Source organism: Ciconia boyciana, chromosome 7 (genome assembly GCF_034638445.1).
Source record: "Ciconia boyciana chromosome 7, ASM3463844v1, whole genome shotgun sequence".
NCBI lineage: Eukaryota > Metazoa > Chordata > Aves > Ciconiiformes > Ciconiidae > Ciconia > Ciconia boyciana.
Genome location: NC_132940.1, coordinates 55,538,565 through 55,563,228, shown reverse-complemented (window position 1 = coordinate 55,563,228; position 24,664 = coordinate 55,538,565). Strand labels below are relative to the sequence as shown.

At 61.5% G+C, this 24,664-nt stretch overlaps 2 protein-coding genes across 2 annotated transcripts; both read left to right on the top strand.

The window, feature by feature from the left end:
* The first annotated feature begins 4 nt into the window (after positions 1–4).
* LOC140654206 (uncharacterized) lies at positions 5–8,421 on the top strand. Its single transcript, XM_072867300.1, has 6 exons — positions 5–308; positions 1,416–2,165; positions 5,819–6,247; positions 6,435–6,551; positions 6,868–6,953; positions 7,200–8,421. The coding sequence occupies exons 1-6, from the start codon at positions 236–238 to the stop codon at positions 7,272–7,274; spliced, it is 1,530 nt and encodes a 509-aa protein (XP_072723401.1). The 5' UTR covers positions 5–235; the 3' UTR covers positions 7,275–8,421.
* Positions 8,422–16,826: 8,405 nt separating this feature from the next.
* On the top strand, positions 16,827–24,253 carry MUC4 (mucin 4, cell surface associated). Its single transcript, XM_072867792.1, has 11 exons — positions 16,827–17,568; positions 18,897–19,036; positions 19,328–19,492; positions 19,775–19,930; positions 20,420–20,550; positions 21,401–21,489; positions 21,937–22,116; positions 22,585–22,737; positions 22,955–23,074; positions 23,373–23,417; positions 23,564–24,253. The coding sequence occupies exons 1-11, from the start codon at positions 16,884–16,886 to the stop codon at positions 23,578–23,580; spliced, it is 1,881 nt and encodes a 626-aa protein (XP_072723893.1). The 5' UTR covers positions 16,827–16,883; the 3' UTR covers positions 23,581–24,253.
* Positions 24,254–24,664: the final 411 nt, after the last annotated feature.

The window sequence follows — 24,664 nt, the reverse complement described above, 5'->3', positions numbered from 1 at the left end:
CCCGCACACGGAGGCCGGTGCTGCGCCGGGGACATCGGCGCAGCACCGGCCCCCGGGAAGGGGGGCAGTGCCCGCCGGTGCCTCCCCTCCCTGCCCCCGGGAACGAGGAAGCGGCTCCGGCCACCTTCAGCCGTCACTCGGCAGTGTAGCTCCCCGCTGGTACCATTCCCTCGCCCTGCGTCCCAGGGTACAGGGAGCTGTCCCCACGCGGGGAGTGGGGGTGCTGGCTCTGGACATGTCTGGGCAGAGAGGAGGGCTGTCCCTGCCCCTGCTGCTGCTGAGCCTTGCCGTGCTGGTCCTCACGCTGGGTAAGGGCTGAGCGGGATGCGGTGCTCTCCGTGGGGCAGGTGGTGAGTGGGGAGCGGAGTTCTCCAGGGTGGTGGGTGGCCCCGGGGCAGCTTCACCCACAGAGCTGAAACACTGTGGGTGCTGTTGTCCTCCGACATCTCAGCCCCATCGCAGTGAGCGAACAGGGCTGCACTTCGCAACACAGGAGTGACAAGCTTGGCTTTATTTCTTTTGCCTCTCACGTGTGTCTCCGTCCAGGCAGAAAAGACCTTGGTCCCAGCTGGACCCCCTTGCTGAGCCTTGGTCCCTGCTGGGCTCATTGGCTTTGCTACAACCTGCCCAGCAGCACCAAACGGCCCTGCCTGGATGGCAGCATCACCGGGATGTCACGGGCCTGGAAAACGGCAAATGCCGTCCCAATGTTTGCACTTGACACAAAGCAAGAGCAGTGTTGAGTCGAGAACAGGGAATAAACCTGAGGCTTGTATCTCCTGCAAGCCTCAAGCTACAGCCGTAGCTCCCCTCCTCCTGCATCCCTCAACCCCCCTGCAGATCTTTTGTGGGTTGCAGCACATCTCTAACAACTCACCCCTGAGCTGCAAGCTGGGATTTGTTCCTCTATGGCCCCCCTCTGTGGGGCTGGTTCCCCCGTTGCCATTATTTACACCCGGCGCTATCAGTTCCTGACTATCTGCAGCAGAGCGGTTTGTGTAAACTGCTGCTGCTGCAGTTCCAGCCTGTCTCACGGTCACCAGTTCCTGCACGGCTCTTCCCGTCGGACGGGTTTGTCTGACTTCCTCCAGGGATGGGTAAAGGTGGTGGAACAGGTCTTAGCGCTGGTGCCTACAGGAGTTTCTGCCCTGAGACCGGCGATGCCCATGGCTTGTTCCTGCTTTATCAGGCTGGGGGATTTACGTGGCCTGCCTTGCTGACGATCACGTTGCTGTTCAGGGCATCCACGTGCTTGATCCATGCAGGACGGTGAATCCCCACTCGTGACGATCCATGGCTAATGCATAGCTTGCGGAGCTTATGCTGGCGGTGATGCTGCACTGTCCCCAGCACAGCCATGGTCTCAGCCTTTCACTGCCAGCCCTGGCGTGCCTCACTCTCCCACCTCTTTGCAGGGACCACTGTCACAAATGTGACAGTCACCATGCTCCTGACTCTCCCTACCTCCTCGACACCCACAGAGACCTCGGCACTGCCGCCCACCACCGACTCCTCCACCGCAGCCACCATCCCTCCCTCCAGCCCTGAAACCTCCACCCCAGAGGTGCTGACGGGTGCCTTCAGAGCCACCACTGCAATGCCTCAGAGCAGCCCGGCAGCCTCCAGCATCACGACACCGCAAGCGAGGGGCAGCCCAGCCCACAGCACTCCTGTGTCACCTGCCGGCACCATGGTGCAGCCTGAGCCCACCCCAACAGGGCTGGGGCTCACCACCGGCACCCCAACTCCAACCACCGTGGCCACAACACCCAACTGTGCTGAGACGACCATTGTCACATCTGTGGGGACCAGCACAGCCCTGGCTGTCAGCTCGTTTGGAGTCAAAACGAGCACGCTGCCTCTCCCCACCTCCACTCTTCTCTCCTCCACCGGGGTGGGCACCACGCTTGGCACCAGCACCCACCAAGGGCCAGCCATGACCACGCTGCTTGGCAGCACATCTCCAGGGACCGGCAGCACCTCTTCTCCCACCACACCAGCACCGACAGCCACTTCGGATGAGCCCTCGACGACCCCGTCGGACACCACGGCCACCCTCGTTACCAGCACGGGGGTCTCCGGGAGCACAGCCGGGACCACCCCTGGTACCTCCACCCCTGGTACCTCCACCCCGACAGCACCCGAGACCCCCAGTGCCGCTGCGGGTGAGTGCAGCCACGGGGCACCGGGGGGGCAGGGGCACGGGCAGGGTGACAAATCCCCGCGGGATCTCCCACCCTGCTCCCGCCGGGCGCCAGGCTACTTGGCCCCAGCGCAGCCCGCGGCCTGGCCCCCAGCCCCAGCCCCGGGGCGGCCGCCCCGTCTCCAGGCTCTGCAGGCCGGCGGGTGGGTCCCACGCTGCTCCCCGCGCCCAGGCCGGGCTGGCCGCCCCGTCACGCAGCGGGGACGAGGCGCTCCCTCACACCCCACGCTGCCGGCCGGGGACGGCGGCACCGGGCCCGGGCCACGGCGTTACCGCGGCGCGGCGCGGCGGGCCTCACGCAGGGCGGGGCTGGGGGCGGGGAAAGCGCGGAGGGGCGTGGCCTGTGGGAGGGACGTGTCTGCCGTGGGGTGCTGGGAGGGGCGGGGCTTCGGGAGGGGGCGGGGCATCCACGGCCCGGCGTGGGCGGTGCTGTTGGGCGGCTGTACCACGGCGGTGTGAGTGTACCCCAGGAGGAGTGTGGCTGTACCCCAGGAGTGTGGCTGTACCACGGCGGTGTGAGTGTACCCCAGGAGTGTGGCTGTACCCCGGTGGCGTGACTGTACCCGAGGAGTGTGACTGTACCCCGGCAGTGTGACAGTATCCAGGCGGTGTGACTGTACCCCAGGAGTGTAGCTGTACCCCGGCAGTGTGACTGTACCCCGGTGGCGTGACTGTACCCAAGGAGTGTGACTGTACCCCGGCAGTGTGACAGTATCCAGGCGGTGTGACTGTACCCCAGGAGTGTGGCTGTACCCCGGCAGTGTGACAGTATCCAGGCGGTGTGACTGTACCCCAGGAGTGTGGCTGTACCCCAGGAGTGTGGCTGTACCCCGGCAGTGTGACAGTATCCAGGCGGTGTGACTGTACCCCAGCAGTGTGACTGTACCCCAGGAGTGTGGCTGTACCCCAGGAGTGTGACTGTACCCCAGGAGTGTGGCTGTACCCCGGCAGTGTGACAGTATCCAGGCGGTGTGACTGTACCCCAGGAGTGTGGCTGTACCCCAGGAGTGTGACTGTACCCCAGGAGTGTGGCTGTACCCCGGCAGTGTGACAGTATCCAGGCGGTGTGACTGTACCCCAGCAGTGTGACTGTACCCCAGGAGTGTGGCTGTACCCCGGTGGTGTGACTGTACCCCAGCAGCGTGACTGTACCCCAGCGGTGTGACTGTACCCCAGGAGTGTGACTGTACCCCGGCGGTGTGACTGTACCCTGGCGGTGCCACGGCTGTGTGGCTGTGCCCCAGGAGTGTGACTGTACCCTGGCAGTGCCCCTTCCTGGGCACCTGTGTCCCAGCAGTGTGATGGTATCCTGGTGGCTGTCCCAGGAGCCTTTGTCCTGGGGTTGCAGCTGTACCCTGGCAACACCCCGCTCCGTGCACCTGAACCTGGCAGGGAGACTGTACCCTGCCCCAGTGCCCCTGGCCATGCACGTGCCCCTTGTGTCCCTGTACCCCAGCAGAGTGGCTGTATCCTGACAGAGTACCTGTACCCTGGCCTAACGCCTACAGTGTGAGAGCACCCCAGCAGAGTGCCTGTACCCTGGTGATGCCCTCAGTGCGCCTGTGCTTTGGCAGTGCCCCAGCGCACCTGTACAGCAGCAGGGTGGCTGTGCCCTGGCAGTCCTCCAGCGTGCCTGTCTGCCTGCGGAGCGCCTGTACCCTGGCCCAGTGCTGGCAGGCACCTCCAACTGCTCTTGTCCCTGACCCTGAGAAGAAGGAAGCGGCTCCGGCTGTCAGCGGTGCACTTCAGTCATGACATGCTGTGACATGGGGAAGTGATGCCTGTACAGACAGCCCACAGGACAAACCCTCAGCCTGGAGCACGCCCTTCCTGAGTGCCGCCTGTTCTCTCAGCCAGTTCCTCGCACTCAGACAGAGCGGGCTGTTGTCTCCCGAGGGCGTTGGTGCCGGCAGCCACCAGCGAACATCACCCCTGTGGCGGAGGGTAGGGACGGTCCCAGGCAGCCCAGCTGCTTCCCTGGGCTTTTTTCCGTTGTCACCGTCCCCTCAGCAGGCAGAGGACGGCACGGTCCCTGGCTGCAGCGATCTGGTCTGCTGCAGTGGTGGCCCTGCCAGCCTGCACTGCCGCTGCTCGTGGCTGATCCGGGTCCAGCGGTGCAGCTGATGTCTGCTCGGCATCGCGCCCATCCCTGGGAGTGTCTGTGTCAGGTGGAAACCCCTGCTTCGCTGCCAGCACCTGGGGAGTAAAAGGACCCACCCGGATGCTCCTTCTCTGCCGGGCAAAGGAGACCCAGAAACCCCAGTGCTGGGGCTGTGGGGAGCGCTCGGAGCGGTGCTTGCAGGGGGGGCATCAGCTGCTGCCCACCCGGACATGGCTGGGCAGAGAGGGGTGCTGCCCCTGCCCCTGCTGCTGCTGAGCCTCGCTGGCCTCACCGTGCTGCACCTCACGCTGGGTAAGGGCTGAGCGGGATGCGATGCTCTCAACAGGGCGGGTGGCGAGCGGGGAGCATCGTTCCCCGGGGTGGTGGGGTGCTTCACCCACAGCAGGCACCTGTGGGGTGCAGGGGGCGAAATGCTGCGGGTGCTGTTTGCTAAATGGGAAGCAGAGGTGGACTTACAGCTCCTCCTTTGTGCCAGGATGAGGCCCTTCGGTGCAGACACCCACCCAGGCACAGGCTAGGATCAGACCTTTGCCCTCCTCCACATTATTATTTAACCAGCTGCTGCCTGCAGCGGCTCTGGGAGGGCACGGCTGCAGGGGCTTTGGGATTTTCTGGTGGGGTTGGCTGAAAGCAGCTGGTGGCCTGTGGCTTGGTCCCCCATCCCCATGTGAGCAGAGCCCCAGACTCACCAGGTTTGTGCTGGGATCACTGGAGAATCCAGCCTGGCATCTCAAAGCTGCCACCTCGAACGCACCTTTTAACAGAGGTCCAGGTAGCCAGGCTGTTTTGTGCATCCTTTTGGAGAGGGTTACAGATGCCCAGGCTTCCCAGGGACAGCAGGCTGCTCCAGCGTGGAGTCTGTGTGGGCAGAGAGGATGGCCCTCCCGCTTCCCTCAACCCCCCTGCAGATTTTTTGTGGGTTGCAGCACATCTCTAACAACTCACCCCTGAGCTGCAAGCTGGGATTTGTTCCTCTATGGCCCCCCTCTGTGGGGCTGGTTCCCCCGTTGCCATTATTTACACCCGGCGCTATCAGTTCCTGACTATCTGCAGCAGAGCGGTTTGTGTAAACTGCTGCTGCTGCAGTTCCAGCCTGTCTCACGGTCACCAGTTCCTGCACGGCTCTTCCCGTCGGACGGGTTTGTCTGACTTCCTCCAGGGATGGGTAAAGGTGGTGGAACAGGTCTTAGCGCTGGTGCCTACAGGAGTTTCTGCCCTGAGACCGGCGATGCCCATGGCTTGTTCCTGCTTTATCAGGCTGGGGGATTTACGTGGCCTGCCTTGCTGACGATCACGTTGCTGTTCAGGGCATCCACGTGCTAGATCCATGCAGGACGGTGAATCCCCACTCGTGACGATCCATGGCTGATGTGTAGCTCTGGGTCCCTTAGGGAGCTCGTGCTGGCGGTGATGCTGCGCCATGCCCAGCACAGCCATGGTCTCAGCCTTTCACTGCCAGCCCTTGCACACCTCCTTCTCCAACCTCTTTGCAGGGAGCACTGCCATGGATGTGACAGCAACCGTGTCCCCGCCTCTCCCCACCTCCCCGACACCTATGGAGACCTCGGCACTGCTGCCCACCACTGACTCCACCACCGCAGCCACCATCCCTCCCTCCAGCCTTGAAACGGAAGCCTCCACCCTGGAGAGGTCCAGCACATCCCCGGAGACCAGCAGCGCCTCACCTCCCACCACACCTCCTCTCACCACACCAGCACCGACAGCCTCTTCGGCTGAGCCCTTGGCAACCCTGGAAGACACCACGGCCACCCCTGCTATCAGCACGGGGGACCCCGGGAGCACCCCCACTCCCAGCCAGCCAGACGGGACCACGTCCAGGACCACTCCTGGCATCTCCATCCCGACCATGGGGCTGACGCCAGGCACCCCGACGGTATCTGGGACCCCCAGTGCAGCCACCGGTGGGTGCAGGCATGGGGCACCTGGAAGGCTGGGGCATGGTCAGGGTGACAAATCCCCACGGGGATGCTGGGCATGTACTTGGGTGGCTTCATGTAGGTGGCTTCATTGAGGCTTGGTCTGTCCCCCGCTGTAGGAGCATCCTCCACCTCTCTGCAGACAGTGCTAACATAATGTTGCTTTGCCCAGGCACGGAGGCCTCTTCCTCCACCACCAACTCAACCCAGACCCCGGAGGTTACCCTCAGCACCCCTGCAGACCTGCCAACAACACTGCCTGTCTGTCCCACCACCACATCCAACACCAGTAAGTTCAGTGCCCCATGCGCATCGCCATCCCCCCAGCACCCATGTCTTTGGGCTTCCAGGGGCCAGTGCAGGAGGTCCTGGAGCCCCACTGCTTTTGCCATGCTCTCAATACGGGGGCATTGATGCTCTGTGGGATGTGTAGTTCGCTGTACAGGTGGAGGGTTGTTCTCCTGGCAGTGTAGGGTGTCCATGACATGATTAACCTGGGAGGAGATCCCATGTCTGTGCCAGCGATCCTGGAGAGAGACCCCCAGATCCTTTGGCACAGCCCAAGGTTCAAGGGCAATAACCAGAGCCACATTTTTTGTCCCTAGGTGCATCTCACCTCTTTCTGTCGCTGCGGCTAACCATCCCCCTGGACCTGGGGAACACCATGGTGCAGGAGCTGGTGTTGTCCAAGGTGAGGTGTGCCAGGAGGGCTGCCACTTTGCATCTGCCAGCCACGGTCCAGCCAGCTGGGGAGGGGGTCAGGCAGCCAGCAGGAGGGGAATGTCTGGGTCTCACATTGAATGTCACCCGGAGCCCTTTCAGATGAAGGGCAGACCCTCCTTTGGCTGCTGTGGTCCAGGATCAGGCCCCTCCTAGGTGGGGAGCAGGGGTAGGAGACCTCCTCCGGTGCGGTTTGATGGCTGTCCTCTCCCCCCAGCTCCGCGGGGACCTGCAGACGGCATTCCCCTGCGCTGGCCTGGCGGTGGAGTGGCGAGGGAAGAGGAGGACCTGATGGCTGCTCCTTGCCCTGCTGGCACCTGCGTGGACTGGCAAGCCTTCTGCTCCCAGCTCCTTACTCCACGGCGGTGCAGCCCTTTGGGGTAACCTGTACATCTCCCCTTGAACCTGCGACCCCCCGTCTTTCACTGCACACCCCCAGAGGACCTCCAGTGCCCTCCCCGTGGGCTGGGGAGCCCCTGCCCCTTCCCGCAGCCTGTCTGTAGAGCCTGAGCCCTCCCACCACCCTGCACCAGGCCTGGCTGCCACGGTGGGACCCCTCCCAGTGGGGCTGGGAGGGGGGGACCCTGCGGGGGCTGGGCTTTTACAGCTGGGACTGAGCTGGCTCAGCCACAAAAGCCACCCTGGGAACTGGGGGATGAGAGAAAGGAGACCTGGAGCCCCTGGTACCGCTGTGCCCAGGGCACTCGGGGGCTCAGTGCTGGTGACCTCTGAGGTTTGCAGCCTGGGGAGGCTGCGGTGCCCATGGTCTCCAAGAGATGCTCCGTGGCTGCTTCACATCCAGAGTGGACCAAGATGGAGCCTGGGGTGGCTCTGGGAAGGAGGCAGGAGAGGAAACCGCCCCCCTCTCCGACTCGAGCCCGGTCCTGGGCCAGCGGCACACCGGCTCTCCCCGGCTCACCTGTGGTAGCACTGACAGAGGAGCACACCCATGCCAAAGAAGGCCAGGCAGTAAAGGGAAATCCTACGTTTTCCGTGGCAAAGATGACAACTTCTTTTTTTCCAAGTTGCCTTCCCCAGTTTTCAGCTTCACTGTCTAGCAGAGGTACTGAAGAGGAAAAACGGCTGAGTCCCAAAAGCTTCGCAGCGGAGAGACGGGCTCAGGGCTGTCCCCTCCTGGCAGGGGCTGCCGCAGATGTTCCCGAGGATGGCTCTGCACCCCGACAGGCTGCGGGTCCCTGCTTCGGTGCTCTCTGCCCCATGACACCCCATGGCTGCCGGGGCAGCTGTGAGCACCGTGGGGCTGTGGAAATCCCGTGGGCTGTGCTCCTTCCCTGTTTTTTTCCAGTCCCAAGCTAAGGAGACAGCCGCAGCGTCTATCCCCCTGCAGTAAAGTCATTTATTAACTGATTAATTAGCCAGATAAAATCCAACCGAAGCAATTATTAGCCTAAGCAAGTCACCTCGCCGGGAGATTGAAAACTGAAATAATTAGCAAAATAGCCATGTTGCTCGTCAGGGGTTATTTTCGGCTAACCCCTGCTCCTCGCTGGCAGCCCGCGCCGCCCCAGCACAGGGAGGGCTGGGAGGGGGTGCATGGGGCTGTGGGATGCCAAACCCAGGGCTGGCTCCCAGGCTCCCCGGGTTGTCACCCAGCTGGGAAGAAGCCAGCAGCTGGACAGGACAGGGAAAAGCACCCTGGGATCACCCAGCTGCCTGCTGGCTCGCAGGGGCTGGGAGAGGCTGGCCTGGTGCTGGAGGCTGAGCCCAGGCAGCTCGTCAGGATGCTCCCATTTGGGATGCCCTTTGCTTCCCAGGCTTGCCCCTTTGCTCTCTAGGATGCTGCCTGGCTTTTGGGGGCTTGCTGGAGCTGTCGGCACCAAGAGAGGTCCCTTAGTGCCCGGGCAGGGAGCTGGGGAGCAGGGTAAAGCCTGCCAGAAAGGGTCCCCGTGCCGGACGCCTGGTGGGGTGCTGGGAAAGAAATCCTCGTGCTCTGCCTACGCCGTGGAGCTGGGCCAAGAGTCCTCCCACGCCGCATCCCGCCGGGCTGCTTTCTCCGGCTGTTGAATCCATAACTTCAGACCCCGGGACATGGCCGGGGGCCAAGGCCGGGGTAATGGAGCCAAACTGCGTCACAAAGGGAGGAAAAGGTCCTGAAGTGCCGGGATGAAAAGGTGACCGGGGTACTCGCTGTCCCCCGCCAGCATGGCTGCCTTCCACCGTTATTGTGGTCAGGGGGCGTCAGGAGGGAGAAGATGCTCCAGTCCCACTGAGCCCCTCTGCCCCCCAGCCTGGGAGGGAGAAGAGGGGCACGGTGCGGGGATGTGGTTCCCATGGGGACGGTGGACACTGCCCGGGAATTGGGGACACGGAGCTCTGACAAGCTCCTGACACTGCCCATGCTCTCTGTGCCTGCCGTCCTTGAGGCAGCTGCCACTTTCACCCCACGGCTGCTTGCCTGCCACGGACCCCTGACCAGAGGAGCCTTGGGAGGTTGGATCCAGATCCTGCTGCTTTCCCCGCCCGTAAATAATTTCTCAGCCTCTTCACTGTAACTTGCTCCCATCTATCAGCATTGTCCAGAGGAGCAGACCCTGTGCCCAGCAGGTCTGTCACCTTCGGAGGGCCCAGCAGCATCACCGGGCACATGTCTCGAGTCCCTTGTGACTCAGGTGTCCCTTCCAGTGTCCCCCTCCCTTTCACCCCCGCTGGTGGCTATAGCCTGGCTCCTGCTGTCCAGCAGGAGGGTGTTGCAACATGCCCAGCTTGCCAAGTCATCCAGAACCTGCACGGTTGATGGATAACCTGGTTCCCCACCACCACCACCCCTGAGCCCTCTCCAAATGCCCTTGCCAGGAGGCTGGAGCGGTGCCAGTAGGAGATGCTGGGATCTCCACAGGGCTGGAACAACCAGCCCATTAATTCTAGGAAGGCTGATAAGGCACCATGCTGTGCCATGCTGTGCCATGCTGGATGGTGCAGAGCCCCTGGGCGCTGGGATTCATGGCACTGACCCCTGGCTGTGGGCTCCTGAGGGGCTCTGGTGCCCATACGATGCTTTGGTCCTTGATAACTGCGGATGATGGTTATCCTTGCAGGAGCTGGTGGCTTGCCAGGACCTTGGTTTCAGGCACAGCAGAAGGATCAATGAAAAGCCCCTTCCCAGGGTGGGAACAGGGCACCATTCTTGAGATGAGGGATGACCCATGGTGGCTGCAGGGTTTCCTGGGAGGGTATGCCAATGCCAGAGCAGAGGGATGAGCTCAGTTTGTCACCCCTGTGACTCTGCTGGAGGAACAGCAGGGAGACAGGGCTTTTTGGGGACAGCATGGGCAGGAGGCACAGGCACGAGGGTCTCCGGATGGTGCCGGTCCCAGCACACCACGGGCAGGAGCTTGCAGGCGGGCTGAGTGCGAGGTGGGCTGAAAGCGCCTTGCTTCAGCTGAGTTATTTTCCCCTATGCTGAGCAGCACGTTTGCAACAATCCCTGTGGTTTCCACCATGTTTTTCACCTCAAACACCAGCTGGAGCAACTCTCTCCAGCGTCAGCACATATTCCCCGTCGGGGTGGCTTTCCAAAGCGATACGGCATCGTCAGCACAGGCAGGAACGACTCTCCCACGGCGGGTTTGCATCCCTCTAATCCTCCGTCGGCCCAGGTGTGGTGGCCGCTTGGGTGGTCACTGGCTGGGCGGTCACCCCGTGATCTGCAGTGCTGGTTGCACAGGGCCCTGACGCACCGTCCTCCCCCCGGCTTCGCCCCCGTGCTGGCATTTTCGGTGGGCGGTCGTTTGTTCCGGGTGAGCAAGCGGTGCTCTCCCATGATTTACCGTCTGTGCCCTGTTCCCGCTGCCGGGGGTAATGCGTGGGTTTACAGGATGGGGTTTCATTGGCCGTGACTTGGCCTCCCCTGGCATTTCCCCCGTCGAGGCTGCCCGGCCGGTGGGTCGGGGTGTCGCTTGGTGTGCCCTGCCGCTGCCGCCTGCCTGATGGAGGCCGGCTCCGGCGGGACGCTATGTACTGCCTAACACCCCTAATAACACTTTGCAGGAGTTGCCTGCGGGCATTTCTGGTTAAGAGGCATTTAATTGATTACAAAACCATGTAGTGGTGGGAGTTTGCATAATGCTGTTCATGGGGGAGCTGGCAGCAATTTTCAAGGGGGGGAGCGGCAATTGCTGCTCCAGGGGAAGGGGGGAAAGGGAGACATAGGGGTGAAGTGACCCAGGGGATCCCCGTAGCAGGGGAGGGGGTCCGGGGCTGCGCCTTTTCCTTCTCCAGCCTCTGGGGATTCTGGTCCCACGTTGCAGAGGAGCTTTCCTGTCCCATTCACCCCTCCCAGCACCCTGGCACTGCTGTGCCCTTACTGAGGTGCAGGTTTAAAACCCTGCTGGGGCATGCTGGGGCTCTGGACAGGGATCCCCAGTACTCCCAGTTGCAGCTGAGCACTGGGGGGCTCGGCTGACACCCCAGGGCCTGCCCCCAGCCATACCTCTCCCTGCTTTATAACCTGCCTCTGCTCCAGGGGAAGCCTTGAGCCAAGTGGGAACTTGTGTCCTGGCTTGTCCCGGGCTGAGGCACGGCTCACCTGCTGATGTTAGTGCCCATGGTGTCCTCACAGGCATGGTGGCACCAGCTGGCATTGCCCCATCACCACCATCCACAGCTCCGTGGCCCCCTCCCCTGCATGGGGAGCAGGTCCTGTGGGGTCCATGGGGTGGCTGCCATGGGGAGCAGGTCCCACAGGGATCACAAGGAGGCTGCTGTGGGTAGCAGGTCCTGTGGGCTCTGTGGGGTGGCTGCCGTGCCACTGTTGGCTGCGCCATGCACTGCTCCAGGCTCAGCTTTGCCAGCTGGTGCTGGTGGCGCAGGGAGCTGCACCGGGCTGTGCCCAAGTCCTGGGGGGACTAGATCCCTGGAGGGTGGCCTTTGGGTAACCCCCAACCCATGCCCCAGCTGAACAGGGCATCCAGCCCTTGGGAAGGGGAGGGCTCAGCAGGAAGGGAATGGTGACAGGGACATTGGAGGGAAAGCACCGGGGGCGGGAGGGAGTGGCGGCTGCAACCTGCCTCCTTCTGCCATCCCTATAAATAGGAGGGAGCAGGAGTGCACCTGTGGGACTCCAGCTCTGCAGGAGAGAGGCAGGCAGGCAGGCAGGGACAGACAGACAGACAGACGGAAGGACAGACAGAGCTGCTCCTCGCCGCTTTCGCCTCCCTTTGAGCTTCCCAGTGCTCTGCCTGCGTGGAGGCCTGAGGCATGGGGACCAGGGGATGGACGCTTTCCACCTTCATGGGATGCTGCATATGGATTCTGCATGGTACGTCCTATATTTTTCTGCTAGCACATGTGCTACCCAAGCCCTTGCAGGGCACAGCAGTTATGCTCGTGAGCTGCTTTTGTGTCCTGGCTGCACTGGAAACTCCTCTTATGACCAGTCCTTGCAATACATCACAGCCAAAGAGCTAGAAAATTGTTTTACGGGGCAGGCATCACCCTGAGGGGCTGGTTGCAGGTGTGGACCTGTGCGAGAGGCGAGAGCCCAGCCCAGGAGCCTGTGTGCAGCCGTGTACCCCTCCAGCAAGGGAGCCAAGGGAAGCCAGCCAGCAGAGTGGGGCTCCAGGGATGCTCTCATCCCTCCCACGTCCCGCGGAAGAGCAAACGCCAGTGCTCCATGCTGGGGCCTCTCTTGCGCAAGCTTCCCATGAACGGGTGGCGTGGGGTAGATGGAAGGTAGATGAAAGAATTCTTCTCCACATGGAAGAATTAAGATAAAACACAGATTTACTGTGGTGGAGTGTGCCAAACTAACATGGGGGGACTTGACTGATGTGCTTAGTTTTCCCTGAGATGGGGAGGGAAGCAGCTGAAATCCTCTGGCTGAGGGGGGTTCATGCAAAGAGCTTATTTCAGACCTGGAAGATGGTGAGGAAGCAGCCTGCCAGGAGGGGGAATGGAGGGCTGGAGGAGGATGGACCTCTCGAGGAGTGGTCTGGCATAGGAGATAATGTTCATTAATGACTCTGGCACAAGCTATCTCAAGCTAACGAGCTGAGCCGGAGGTGAGGTTGGAGGCACCTTTGCTGCAGGGGGATCTGTCTGCCTGGCAGGGGGAACCTGATGAACCGGAGCACCAGGATGGGGAACAGGCTTGGGCTGTCAGGCTGCGGTGAAACCCTGCTGGGTCTCACCCTCGGGGTGCCCTTCGTCTCCCCTAATTGCAGCTGCCTAAAGTCAAGCGTCAGCAGATCCGCCTGGCTCCTTCTGGAGCCAACGGCAGCAGCTTGGTCCCCCCGGAGCCTGCATCCGTGTCCTAAAAATAAGACTGGGTGAAATGTCACCCATGGGTGCCAGTGGGTGCTGGGAGAAATGCCTGGGATGTGGGGTGGTGTCTCCTCCTTTTAGTGAAGCTCCTGGATGTGGGGCAGGATGTTGGCAGCAGGAGGAGGGAGCTGTGAGCATGGCTTGGCCCTGGGAGCCTGTGAATATTCCCTCCACAGGCAGGGAAACCCTGGTGCCTGTGCCCAGCTGGGGGCAAGTGGGATGGGGGCAGGAGCAGGCGGGTTCCCATCCCGGGAGAGGTTTAATGAGCTTATTTTAACTGCAGCGGGTCAGAAGCCATGTGCAGTCAGGCAATGTTTCACTAAGCCCTGGCTGTCCCATCTGCCAAAGGGCTTTGGGCAAAGTGTATTTAAATGTCCCTCAGACACCTGAAAGGTGAAAAAACGCAAGAACCCCCCCAGGCTCTGCAGAAGCGACTGCGCTCAGGGCTGACCCTGCAGCGAGGCAAAGAGGGCTGAGGGCTGTCGTCAGGCGGCAGAGCCCCACAGACACCCCTGGGGCTATGAACTAGACTTACCGGGCCCCAGGTCTTCCCAGTGGCCAGGCGGTACCATCCCCAGTGTAACTCGGCTAGGTTACAGCAGCTGCTTTTGCCTCCGTGTTTGCACCAGCATCTCCCCCTGACCTGTGATGAGCTGTGTCCTGTCTCAGCCGGTGGCTGCTGATGCTGGGGATGCAAAAGGTGCTGTGCAGTGCTGTGCCTAAGGCAGCCCAGGCTGCGCTCCTCGGCTCTTAAATCAGAGCCTTGGGATGAGACAATAGGGTTTAAGAAGGGGTGGGAGCATCCTGATTCTCAGCTGGAGGGGATGCACGGCTGAGCCTGTCAGGCTGCTGGCTCTGGCACCCGGTGTAACATTTCGCTTTGTTCCTCTCTGCAGGGCTTGGGCCTGCCACTGCTGTCCCTGTCACTACTGAGGGGCCATTTGCTATGGGGACAGCTTCTCCCATTGCAGCGGAGAGTGAGGGGCCCTATGCCCCGGTGATGGGCACTGCGGAGACAAGCACTGCAGCAGCTGATGCTGAGATAGCCGAGAGCATCCCCGCAGGGAGCCTGGCAAGCCCGTCCTTCCCTCCTGGGGCTGAGCCAGATGCTTTGGTGACAGCAGTGAGTGAATACGGCTCTACAGTACCAACTTTGACGAACGTGACCAAGCCTCTTAACGTGTCTCAGGACAACGAGAGGGGTTCAGCTGCTCCCACTGCAGCTACAACCGCTGCTGCCATCTCCGCACAGCACCCTGCTGTCACCCCAGAAGCAGAGCTTGATGTAACAGGGACCACTCCTGATGCACTCCTGGGGACCACCACTCTCTTTACAGACGTGAAGGAGGATGTCCTTGCGGCTGTGACCAGAGAAGGAGTAGAAGATCTAGACCCCACCGCCAGTGCCATGTCGTCCCCCCCCACCCCTCCGCTGGCAGCCACCTGGTGGGCACAGCCAACTGCTGGCAGCCCTGTGGGTGCCAATGTCACTGTGCTGCCGAGCCAAGGGCTGACCACAGCCACGGGACCTGTCGAGGAAGGCATAACCCTGCCTGTGGATATCCAAAGTGAAGCCAGTGCCAACTCCTTGAGCCCCAGTCCCGGTGCCGCGGGACTGCTCACGACCCAGCAGGATGGGGTGGTGAGCGGGGCCATGGGCATCACCCCAGAGTCAGTGGGAGAAACGGCCCCGGCTGCCGAGGAAAATCCCTTGGCTTCGGTGCCCGAAGATGTGGGAGATGCAGTAAATGGTGAATTCAGCATGGCTGGCTCATCCCGCCCGCCTCTGGAGAGCATGACAGTGTCGGGAACAGTGGAAAACCCAGGGGACTCCTCCCTCCTCCCTGCCGAGGCTGCACCGAGCCCGGCTGCTTCGCTGGCACCAGCTGCTTCGCTGGCACCGGCTGGCGGTGGGGACAGGGGTGGGCAGGGAGCTCCTGGCATGTCATCGGACACTCCTAGTTCAGCCTTGTTGCTTGCAGCCAGTGAGGCACCCGCAGTGACAGGGGACACAGCCACCTCGCTGCCGGCCCTAAGGGTTCCCACTGATGCACAGAGTGACATGAATCCCCCAGCCTTGACCACCGCACTGCTCACAGGGGGTGTGGGGGCTGTGGGTCTGGCTGAGCCATCCCTGCAGCCTGCCCCATGGCAGAGCCCCACTGGAGAACAGTCATCTCTGCTTGCTGCTGCTCTGCCAACCCCCACGGACACCCCCAGCACTCCTGGGACTGCTTACCCACCCCTGGGTGTTGCTTACCCACCCCTGGGTGTTGCTTACCCACCCCTGGGGGCTGGCACCCTGCCTGCAGCTGACGAAGGGGCAGAGACACCAGTGAGCTCTGACTTCGGTGCTGCCCCAGAAGCACCCGTGTCTCCATCCCTCGGAGGGTCACAGCCATGGGGGACGGCAGCTGGTGTTCCCCAGGGAGCTGATGGACCCAGCACTGGACTGAATTCAGCTTCAGATGCCCCCAACCCAGTGTCTTTCGTACCTGATGGACTGGCATGGCCTGCTGCTGGGGTCCTGGCTCAGGGGGCTGAGAGTGCAGGGGCGACAGCACAGGCAGGAGGTCCAGGGGATGGCAGTCCCTATGCAGATACCAAGAGTGACACGAGTCCTTCAGCCACCAGCACTCAGCAGGACCCTGCTAACACTGGAGAGCTGCCAGCAGGAGGAACAGGGCCTTTGGTGAATGCCGAACTGTCTCCTCCCTCAGCTCTTGGGGACGGAGCAGGAGCAGGAGCAGCCCCAGCACTGGGACAAGTGTCCCCGCCTGGTCCTGCACCTCCTGGCAGTGCTGGGCTGGAGCCCAACCTCTCGGGGGCTGAAGGGCCAGGGGACCTGCCCGGTGAATCCCCCAGCACTCCTGGGGCTGCTTACTCACCCGTGGGGGCTGCGGCCAGCCCCGTGTCTGGGGCAGAGACACCAGCGAGCCCCGACCTCGGTGCTGCCCAGGGAGCACCTGTGCCTCCATCCCTTGGGGCGTCACAGCCATGGGGGATGGCAGCTGCTGCTCCCCAAGGAGCAGGTCTCCCTGGAGCTGAAGGACCAGACACCAGCTTGACTTTGGCATGGGATGCCCCCAGCTCAGCAGCTTATGGGCCGGCAGGACCCCCATCACCTGCCCTTGGGGACCAGCTTGGCCCAAACCTGGGGCTGCCAGCAGTGGAGGAGCATGGAGCCAGCATGGCAGAGCAGCCACTGGGAGGAGCGGGCAGCAGCACTGGGTTTGAGCCATCCCTGAGCTCGGCTGCAGGCAGCGGGATGGCAGCTGGGATGGATCAACTGCCCGGTGCAGGGTCCCCATCCAGTCCTGCCTCTCCCGGTGGTGTGGCCGCAGCACCCTCCGTTTCAGATGCAGCCAGCCCAAGTGCCCTCAAAGGAGCGGGCGGTGCTCCTGGAGCTCTGCAGCCTTCCCTGGGTGCGGGGCCAGGCGTCCCTCCTGCAGCAGGAGAAGGGGCAGCTGAAGCGGCTGGTGACGGGGCATCCCTGGGGCAGTCCCAGGCCCCTGCCGGAGCGGCACCAGCTGGTTCAGGAGCCCCTGATGGAGAACTGGGAGCCGTGCTGCACTCTGCATCTTCCTCCCCATCTACAGAGGGGTCTTCATCTCCTGGGATGGTTGGCGAGGCTGCCAATGGAGCAAGCCTTCCTGGAGCTGGTGGAGCTGGCAGTGACTTGGAGACTGCTGGCCTGGTGGAGCCCCCTGTGTCTGCCCCCGGTGTCCAGAGTGGTGCCGATCTTGGAATTTCTGATGCAAAACTGAGCCAAGTCAATGTGGTGGAGCTGCCTGGAGGAGCCTCAGCGAAGGGGGGACCTTCCCCTGGTGCCAGCCTGGGAGAGGGCGCAGGAGCCATCATACAGATCGCATCGGGAGCGCTGGCCCCATCTGCCCTCACCTTCCCCCAGGAGATGCAGCCCCCGGTCCCGGTGGCTCCAGATGGCAGCGGCGTCTCTGACCGCACGACTGCCTCGCTGGCTGCTTCTCTGCTTCTTCCTGGGCATGGGCTGAGCTCGGGACTGGCACCCAATGGGGACCCCCACTCTGCCCCCAGCACCCAGAGCGGGAGCAGACCCCTGGTGCCAGGGGCACCAGGTGGGCTGGCAGGAGATGCTGGAGGCACTCAGACATGGTCTCTTGAAGACGAAGTGGCCTCAGGAATGCCGGCACCTTTGGGAGAAGCGTCCCCCCATGCCCCCGCATCCCCCAGTGCTGCCCTGGTGCTGCCTTCTGCTCCTCGGAGAGAAAACACTGCAGAGGGGGCATCCGCCGACGCCAGGCTTTCCACTCCACTTTCGGGACGTGAGTCGATAGTGGGGTCCTCTGCAGGGGGAAGGGGAGAGCTGGAGGCTGCCGCGCTGGGGGGGCCTGCCCTGCTCCTGCCTCCCCTGGGAAGCCCCAGGGTCCCCTCCAGCCCTGTTCTGGGGGAAGCAAGTGCCGTGCTCCCCGGAGTGATGGCAGGGCGAGGAGACATGGCTCGGCTTCTTCCTGGTGTGACTGGAGCCGGGGCAGCCATGGAGACCCCTGCTCACGCCCCGCCAGCGGGGAGCCCAGGGCTCCCTGGCCTTCCTCCTGCCGGGATCGCTGCTGGCAGCCCCGGATCAAAGGTCCCGGGACCAGGACCTGCTGGTGGCTTGTCACCCGCTGCCCTGCAGCCGTTCATGGGTGGGAAGGTGACCACCAGCCTGGCAAGCGGAGCCCCTGCTGCTGGTGGGTCAAGCCTCCCCGCAGCCTTCCCAGGCCAGGGGGGAGCCCGGGGGGGGTCCCCAGCCACCCTGCGCCCAGCCGTGTCCTGCAGCCCGGCTGCTGCCAGCCCGGCCCTGCCAGCCCCGCTCCCCTCAGGCAGGGGGACCCTCCCCAGGCCAGGAGCAGCCACTGTCGCCTCCCATGCATCGTCCCCCATGTTTCCAGCTCCTCCAGGAAAGCCGGTGGCCGCCCCGACCCTGCTGCCTGGCCCCGCAGGTATGTGAGGCTTGTGGGGCGGCCCGGGCGGGAGGAGCACGTCTGGCCTCCTGACGGACCATCCTGGGGGACATTTGGTGCCCAGAGACCGAGGGGGCTATTTGGAGCCGGGACCCCTTGGGGAGACGCACCATGAGGAGCTCCGGCACATAAGCTTGCATCTTGGGCAGGCTGAGCCTGCCTTCAAGTGTGGTCCCGTCAGCTGGAAAACCAATCCCTTCCAAATGCTTTGTTTTATTTAACAGACATAAATAGGGAGCTAGAGGCTGTAAGCATCTCTAGAAAGAGCTGTGGGTGTTTAATTCCCTGCCGTCCCCCTACCACAGTCCTGTACAATATTTTTCCCCTCCTAACGGCAGTCCTTCAGTGTGGTGCCTCAGCGGGGCTGGAGCAGGAGGGGACAGTGACCACAAGGGCCATCACAGTGGGTTTAGGGCAGCTGTGTATGCGTAAGGCAGCAAAAAGGGTGGTAGCAAGCTCCTGCAAGGGAAGGTGACATACAGGGTGTCCCAGGCGGCTATTGGCAGTGTCCCCTTCATCCTCCTGCTGCCCAGGCTGTGTCCCTTTGGAAACAAAATCATTTCAGCCCTTTGAGTTTTTGGCACAGACTTACAGCTTTGCTGTAAGTGTGTTTTGTTTGGGTTTTTTTTTTTTGTTTTCTTTTCCAGTTGCAGCTGTGCCCCTCTATGCGTATGGAGCGAAGGAGAATGATTTGGAGTACGTGGATAGGAGGGTGGATTTTAATTCTCCACTTTTCAAGCCCGAGACTGGATTCCCATTTGGGAAAACCCTGCACGACTCTCTCTACGTGAGTCTACCTTGGCTTGACTTTCTGTTGGGCAAGCGGCCATCCCCCAGAGACCTGGGGGAGGCACCAGGGGCCAGGTGCCTGGGATGGGACACTTGCGGGGGCAAATCAATTGGGATGCTGCCGGGATCTGTTTACAGGAGGTGACTTTGTGGCCATTTTGGTGGTGGCAGGTGGTGGCCTTCCTTGGGCGTTGCTCAAAGTAGGCTTGGAAATGGGAGGGCTGCCACCCCTGTGTCAGGGGGTCCCTCTGGTCCTGAGCTCACCTGATGGAGGGATCCCTCTGCTCAGTTTACAGACAACGGACAAATCATTTTCCCAGCCTCGGACAACAGCATCTTCACGTACCCCAACCCTCCTCCCAGTGGCTTCAACGGCCATGAAAAGGTTCCCATGATCGCCGTGTTTTGGGACAACGCCGACTTCTCCAGAGGCATTGGCACCACCTTTTACCAGGTGAGTAAAGTCACCCGGGTGCATGGTTGCATGAAACACCTTTTGATGATAAACTCATCACCTATTCTGTGGATGGCCCTTGAGATGTGTAATTGATGGAGCCCATGAGTGGGGTTTCCCTTTTCTGGGCCAAAGCTAAAAGCTGTTGCTCCTGTGCATGTCACCTCTTGAGCTGTCCAAATCTCATCCAGACCCTTAGTCGCAGTACTCCATGCATGACCCCAATCTAGACCTGCCTTTGCCCTGAGAGCTAACACAGATGTGGGTGTACCCAACCTGTAGGAGTTCCCCACCCTCAACACAGACAAGCCTCCATTTGTCCGTGATGTGGAAGCGAAGGTTCGGCGGTACCTGAGGTCCTCCTACTCTGCAGCCTGGACCCTGAAGATCACCTGGGAGAAGGCACCTGCCTACGCAGCACGGACTGACACCTGGAGGGTAAGGGGCTGATGGAGCTCAAGGGCTTGTTGAGTTGTCAAAAAAACCCCAAGACCCATGGGCGATCACCTTGTCTGTGCCTGAAAATAAGAACCAGTTTTGTGAAAAAGGTCAGTTTTGAAGACTTATGCCAAAAAGAACTGGGCTGTGCCCATGTTTTGGTGGGTTTCAGGTTTTTGGGGGACATCTTTAGTTGAACTCTCCCTGCTCCATAAAATCTTTCTCTTCAATGTGGTGGGAGTTTATCGTGCACCAGAAACATTGTTCTTCAGGAGCATAAAATTGGGTGAATTTGAGGCTTCTCATGGTACAGCATCAAAGTAAAACCATCATATTTTCCACACAAAATGTGAGCCAGCCCAGGCTGCGTTTGCCTTGCACATCAGGACCTCAGCCCTGCTGTTCCCCAGTGAGCACTGACCCACACTCCTAATTTTAAACCCAACAGCTTTGCTCGCTTTCTTACCTGTCCGCAATGCTTCTCCCCAGACAATCACATACCAGGCCGTCCTGACCACCGATGGCTTCAGGTCCTACGTCCTGATGCTGTACCAGGAGGGAGGCATGCGATGGGATTACACCAGGCTCACTGCCACCAATGTGCTCATCGGCTACACCAGGTACAGCAGGCTCAGCACCCTACCCCTGCCTCCTCCGAGCACTGGGCTGCGTGCCACCCTCTGCTCTGGCTGGTTTAATCCTTCCCCGTTGTGTCCCATGAAGTGCCCTGCAAGGATGAGGGCAGCCCAGATGGGGTCTGCACATCCATATAGCCTAACATATGGGGGTCTCACAACCACATTTGCCCCGTTAGTGGATGGATCATGCTGCAGTACGCTGACTTGCTGGGCTGTGCTTGTTGTAAGATCCACACACCCCTCTGGGGTCCAGGGCTCCCAGTATCCTGGTGGTTTTGGTGGAAGGAGTGGGGAATAGGAGATGTTTGCTGAACTTTGCACCAGTCAAGGGAAGGGATTTCCGCTGCTTGGCCGGAGCGGTTGCTTCCTGCCTCCTCGCATTACGTCTTGCCCCGTGCATGCCGTCTCCAGGGTTTGCTCATTAGCTGCTTGCTGCAGCTGGGTAAGGAAAAGGTGGCCGGGACGGGAAGCGCGGGCGGCACAGGCATGTGTGTGCTTGCCTGTGCATGACCCCTCGTGGGTTTCCACTCCATATTGCCCTGCAAGATGCTGGAAATCATGGAAGCTGGTCGCGGGGGTTTTGAGATGTCCGCGGGTTCAGCCCATGATGCAGCAGGAGCATTTGCAGCACCTAAAACTAACCGCACCCTGTAGAGAGAAGGCAGCAGGCTGGGGGAGCTTGTGCCTTTGCCCTCCTGTCCCCGGAGCTGTGATTTGGGTGCTCTGGGGTCCCACTGGCTCAGGATCAGGGAAGCTGAAGGGCAGGCTGGGGCTGGGATAACTGCACCCGCGAAGAGCAACCCCTGATTTTTCCCCTTTCCTCTGCATGCAGTGGGGATGGCTTTTACCACAATGACGACCTGACTCAGAGACCTCCAGCTGATAAATATCGCCCTGACCAGTTCAGGGGCTACAACGCAGGTAGTGCCGCACAGCCGGGGAGGGTTCACGCGGCCCCTCAGGGGGTTGGGGAAGGGCTGTGTGGGGAGGGGGACATTCCCAGGGGATGAAATCCACCCTGCCACTGTGGCAAGGCTCTCACTGAGTTCACTGAGGCCAGGGTTTCCCGCCAGGCAAATAAAATGCTTCCCCTGGGTACCAGCTATGCTCTGAGGCTGAAACATCCTTGATGTGTCCATGGACTCTTTTTCTTGCAATAGCTCTGTCCCAAGGCTTTCTTCTTTGGCAAGAGCCTCTTCCCCTGTTTCCCTGCTGTTGGGTGGCTGTTAAGCATGGGGTGCCATGGCTGGGGGTTAACACAGGCTTAGCTTCCAGCATCAGCATCGTTCGGCTCTCGCCTCGAGCAGAAACTGCTGCTGCAGTCCCCGTGGCTGGAGGTGGCAATTCACGGTTTGTCTCCCTGCTCAGACCTCCGTGGGCTGTGGATTTACAAGCTGGAGACCCGCGTGGCCGTCAACTACCGGCTGAAGTGCCTGGCGTGGACAGGGCGGCAGCAGGAGCCACGGGCTTGGACCCAGGGCCTGCCTCCCTGCCCGTGCTCCCTGCAGCAAGGGCAGCAGGACCCGCGCTTCAAAAGCAGCCGGGGAGGCAAGTGGACACACCGCTTCCCCACTCTCCTCATCACCGAGCTCTCCCCCACGATCTCCCCTGCAAGGGTGGCTGGGGTCCCTCCTGGCTGGGCAGACAGGGGACCGCAAGGAAAATGAGGGGGGGCTGCCCTTCCTTGCAGAGACAGGGAAAATGGGGAGGTACGAGGGCTGACCCGTCCCTGTCTTGTTAGACTGGATGGAGCTGTCTAAGCTGCATGGAGACAGGGGGATGGACACTGCCCAGCACCGGGCTCTCACCTTGGGAGACTACTTGGATGGTCTCCATCAGTCTCTCCAAACTGCCTGTAGCACCATGGGTGATGTGATGGGAGTGATGGATAACAAGGAGCCAACCCTGGCCCCGCTCGTTGCCCCGGGGCAGGGATGCTGGCTGGGAAGAGCTGCACCGGGGCAGGCATGCTGGCCAGGGCGAGCTGTGCTGAGGCTCACTGCTGCCCTGTTGCAGGCTGGTGGGCTGCCCACGTCTCCATGCTGCACTCCGCCTCCCCCAACCAGCACGGCGCCGGTGTCCGCTGCCTGTACAACAGCCAGAACCAGCTCATTGAAGGGCGGCAGGAGAGGTACTGGAGGTCCTCCAGGCAGGCATCCCCCTACCGCGGTAAGCACAGACAGCCCTAGCATCCCCTGGCTGAGGCTGGCATTGCTGTAGCCTGTAAATCATTTTAATCTCCGTGCCAACCTATTTCCTGACATGCTGTTGCCCTCGGTGGGAGCGTGGACCTGCCAAAAGCCAAGGCGAAGGCCCTGCCTGCCCAGAGCCAGCCCGTCTCCCTCTCCTCTCCCCTTCAGCCCCTTACGCTAATTTTTGTCTCCAGACCAGGAGCTGAAGTTGTACGACTGGTGCTGTAACCAGGCGGGCAGTGCACGCCTCTGTGCCCGCTACAGCGAGAAGAGACCGAAGATCGGCTGTGATGGATACCAGTCACCCGGCACGGGTGGGTTTGCAGCCCGTGCGTGCCAGGGTGATGCTACCTTGGTGCCCAGGGCTGGGGGGAACATCCCAGCCACCCCATGGTTAAGGCAGGAAGAGCCCCGGGCAGATGAGGGATGGGTTCCGGGGTGCTCACGTGTGGGTTATGCTGTGCCCTGGGCTGTGCGAGGTTGGGTGTGGGCATCTCCCTTAGCACATAACCACCAGCGTAGTCTGGGGGTGACAGCACCGGGAGGGCAGGAGGACGGCAGCTAATGCGGTTGTCGGTGTGAGCTGATGTGGGACTTGCTTGCAATCCCCAGCAGGTTCCTCAGAGGAGTCAGAGAGCGACTCAGAGGAGCAGAATGGTGAGCAGGCTTGGGGGTCTCCTCTCCGCCAGCAGTTTCCCGCTGCCCCCATCCCTCCCCCGTGGAAACTCCCTGGGGGCTCCCAGCTCACCCCAGGCCCCTGGGGAGGAGGTGGCTGGACAATCCTCATTTCTTCTTCTTTGCAGATGGAGAGGACAAGTAACTGGGGGTTGCACATCTGCGACATGGTCCAGGCCACGGCTGATCCTCGGAGTCCTTTGCTCCCGCTCATCCCCTGTGCCTCCCCACTGCCCCCAGCACCCATCACCCCTGCCCACAATGCAGGGCAGCTCACTTGGCTGGTGCCTGCAGTTGCCTTCACTGGCACAAGTTCATTTTTCTAACCCAGACTTGTCCCAAGAAGTCAGTTGCTTTAGTCGTCCTTCCCCAGCTGCAGCTGAGAGGGTGCTGATGGGCACCTCCTTGCTGGAGGTGGGCAGGTACCCCCCCACCCTCTCCGCCACCCCCTGTCCTCCCTGCATCCTGCTGTGCCTCCCATGCTGCGGGGTGAGGTTGGTCCCCCAGCACCCGGGGAATGGGTTTTTGCACCTTGCGGGGGTCGACGGCGGCCGAGCCCTCGAGTGCTGCAGTGCACCAGGCTTGCCCTGTGAGCCAGTCCTGTCTTGTCCCCCACTTCTGTCCCTCAGCCATCCCTCCTCGAGTGGTCCCCAGGCTCTGTGCCCAGGAGAAGGGGCGATTCTCCAGATCAAGCCAGAGGCTGCTTGATGCCTCTGCTGAGTGTGCGAGGGCAAAATGCAACCCCATGATCAGAAACGTTGGGAGAAAAATAATTTTTTTGTGCATAAGAGGGCATCTGCCTTTCTTAAAAAAAAAGAAAATCCTTGTCAAATCTTGTTTGTTCAATAAAGCCTTCGAGGTGTCTGAGCATCACTGATCCTGCGGCAGCCACGTCCTCTGCTGAACGGGGTGGGAGGTGGTGGGGGCAGGTTGGGGACAGCGGCATTGCAGGATGCTGCTGCCCTCTGAGCTGGTGCTGGGGATGTGAGGGTCTGGGCTGCGGCTGGGCTCTGGGGCAGCGGGGCTGGAGCTGGGGTCTGCTGCACCCTCCTTGGGCACAGCATCTTCCCTCAGCAGGGGCAAAGGGCTGTGGGGTGTTTGCGGGGACCACGGCCTGGCCTGTGTGATCTGAGCCACTGTGAGTGGTGCCTGGGGAGAGCCGTGAGGGAGACTTGTGGCTTTGCAGGGGGAATGAGGGGATGGAGCAACAAAAAAAGCTACATCCGTCT

What these genes read in the sequence shown, in the direction of transcription:
- LOC140654206 (XM_072867300.1), top strand. Translation starts at nt 236, where the DNA reads ATGTCTGGGCAGAGAGGAGGGCTGTCCCTGCCCCTGCTGCTGCTGAGC. An exon ending in GACCCCCAGTGCCGCTGCGG is followed by an intron (nt 2,166 to 5,818) that starts GTGAGTGCAGCC and finishes ACCTCTTTGCAG; the next exon opens with GGAGCACTGCCATGGATGTG. An exon ending in AGGAGCTGGTGTTGTCCAAG is followed by an intron (nt 6,954 to 7,199) that starts GTGAGGTGTGCC and finishes CTCTCCCCCCAG; the next exon opens with CTCCGCGGGGACCTGCAGAC.
- MUC4 (XM_072867792.1), top strand. Translation starts at nt 16,884, where the DNA reads ATGGTTGGCGAGGCTGCCAATGGAGCAAGCCTTCCTGGAGCTGGTGGA. An exon ending in CACGGACTGACACCTGGAGG is followed by an intron (nt 19,931 to 20,419) that starts GTAAGGGGCTGA and finishes GCTTCTCCCCAG; the next exon opens with ACAATCACATACCAGGCCGT. An exon ending in GTTCAGGGGCTACAACGCAG is followed by an intron (nt 21,490 to 21,936) that starts GTAGTGCCGCAC and finishes CTCCCTGCTCAG; the next exon opens with ACCTCCGTGGGCTGTGGATT.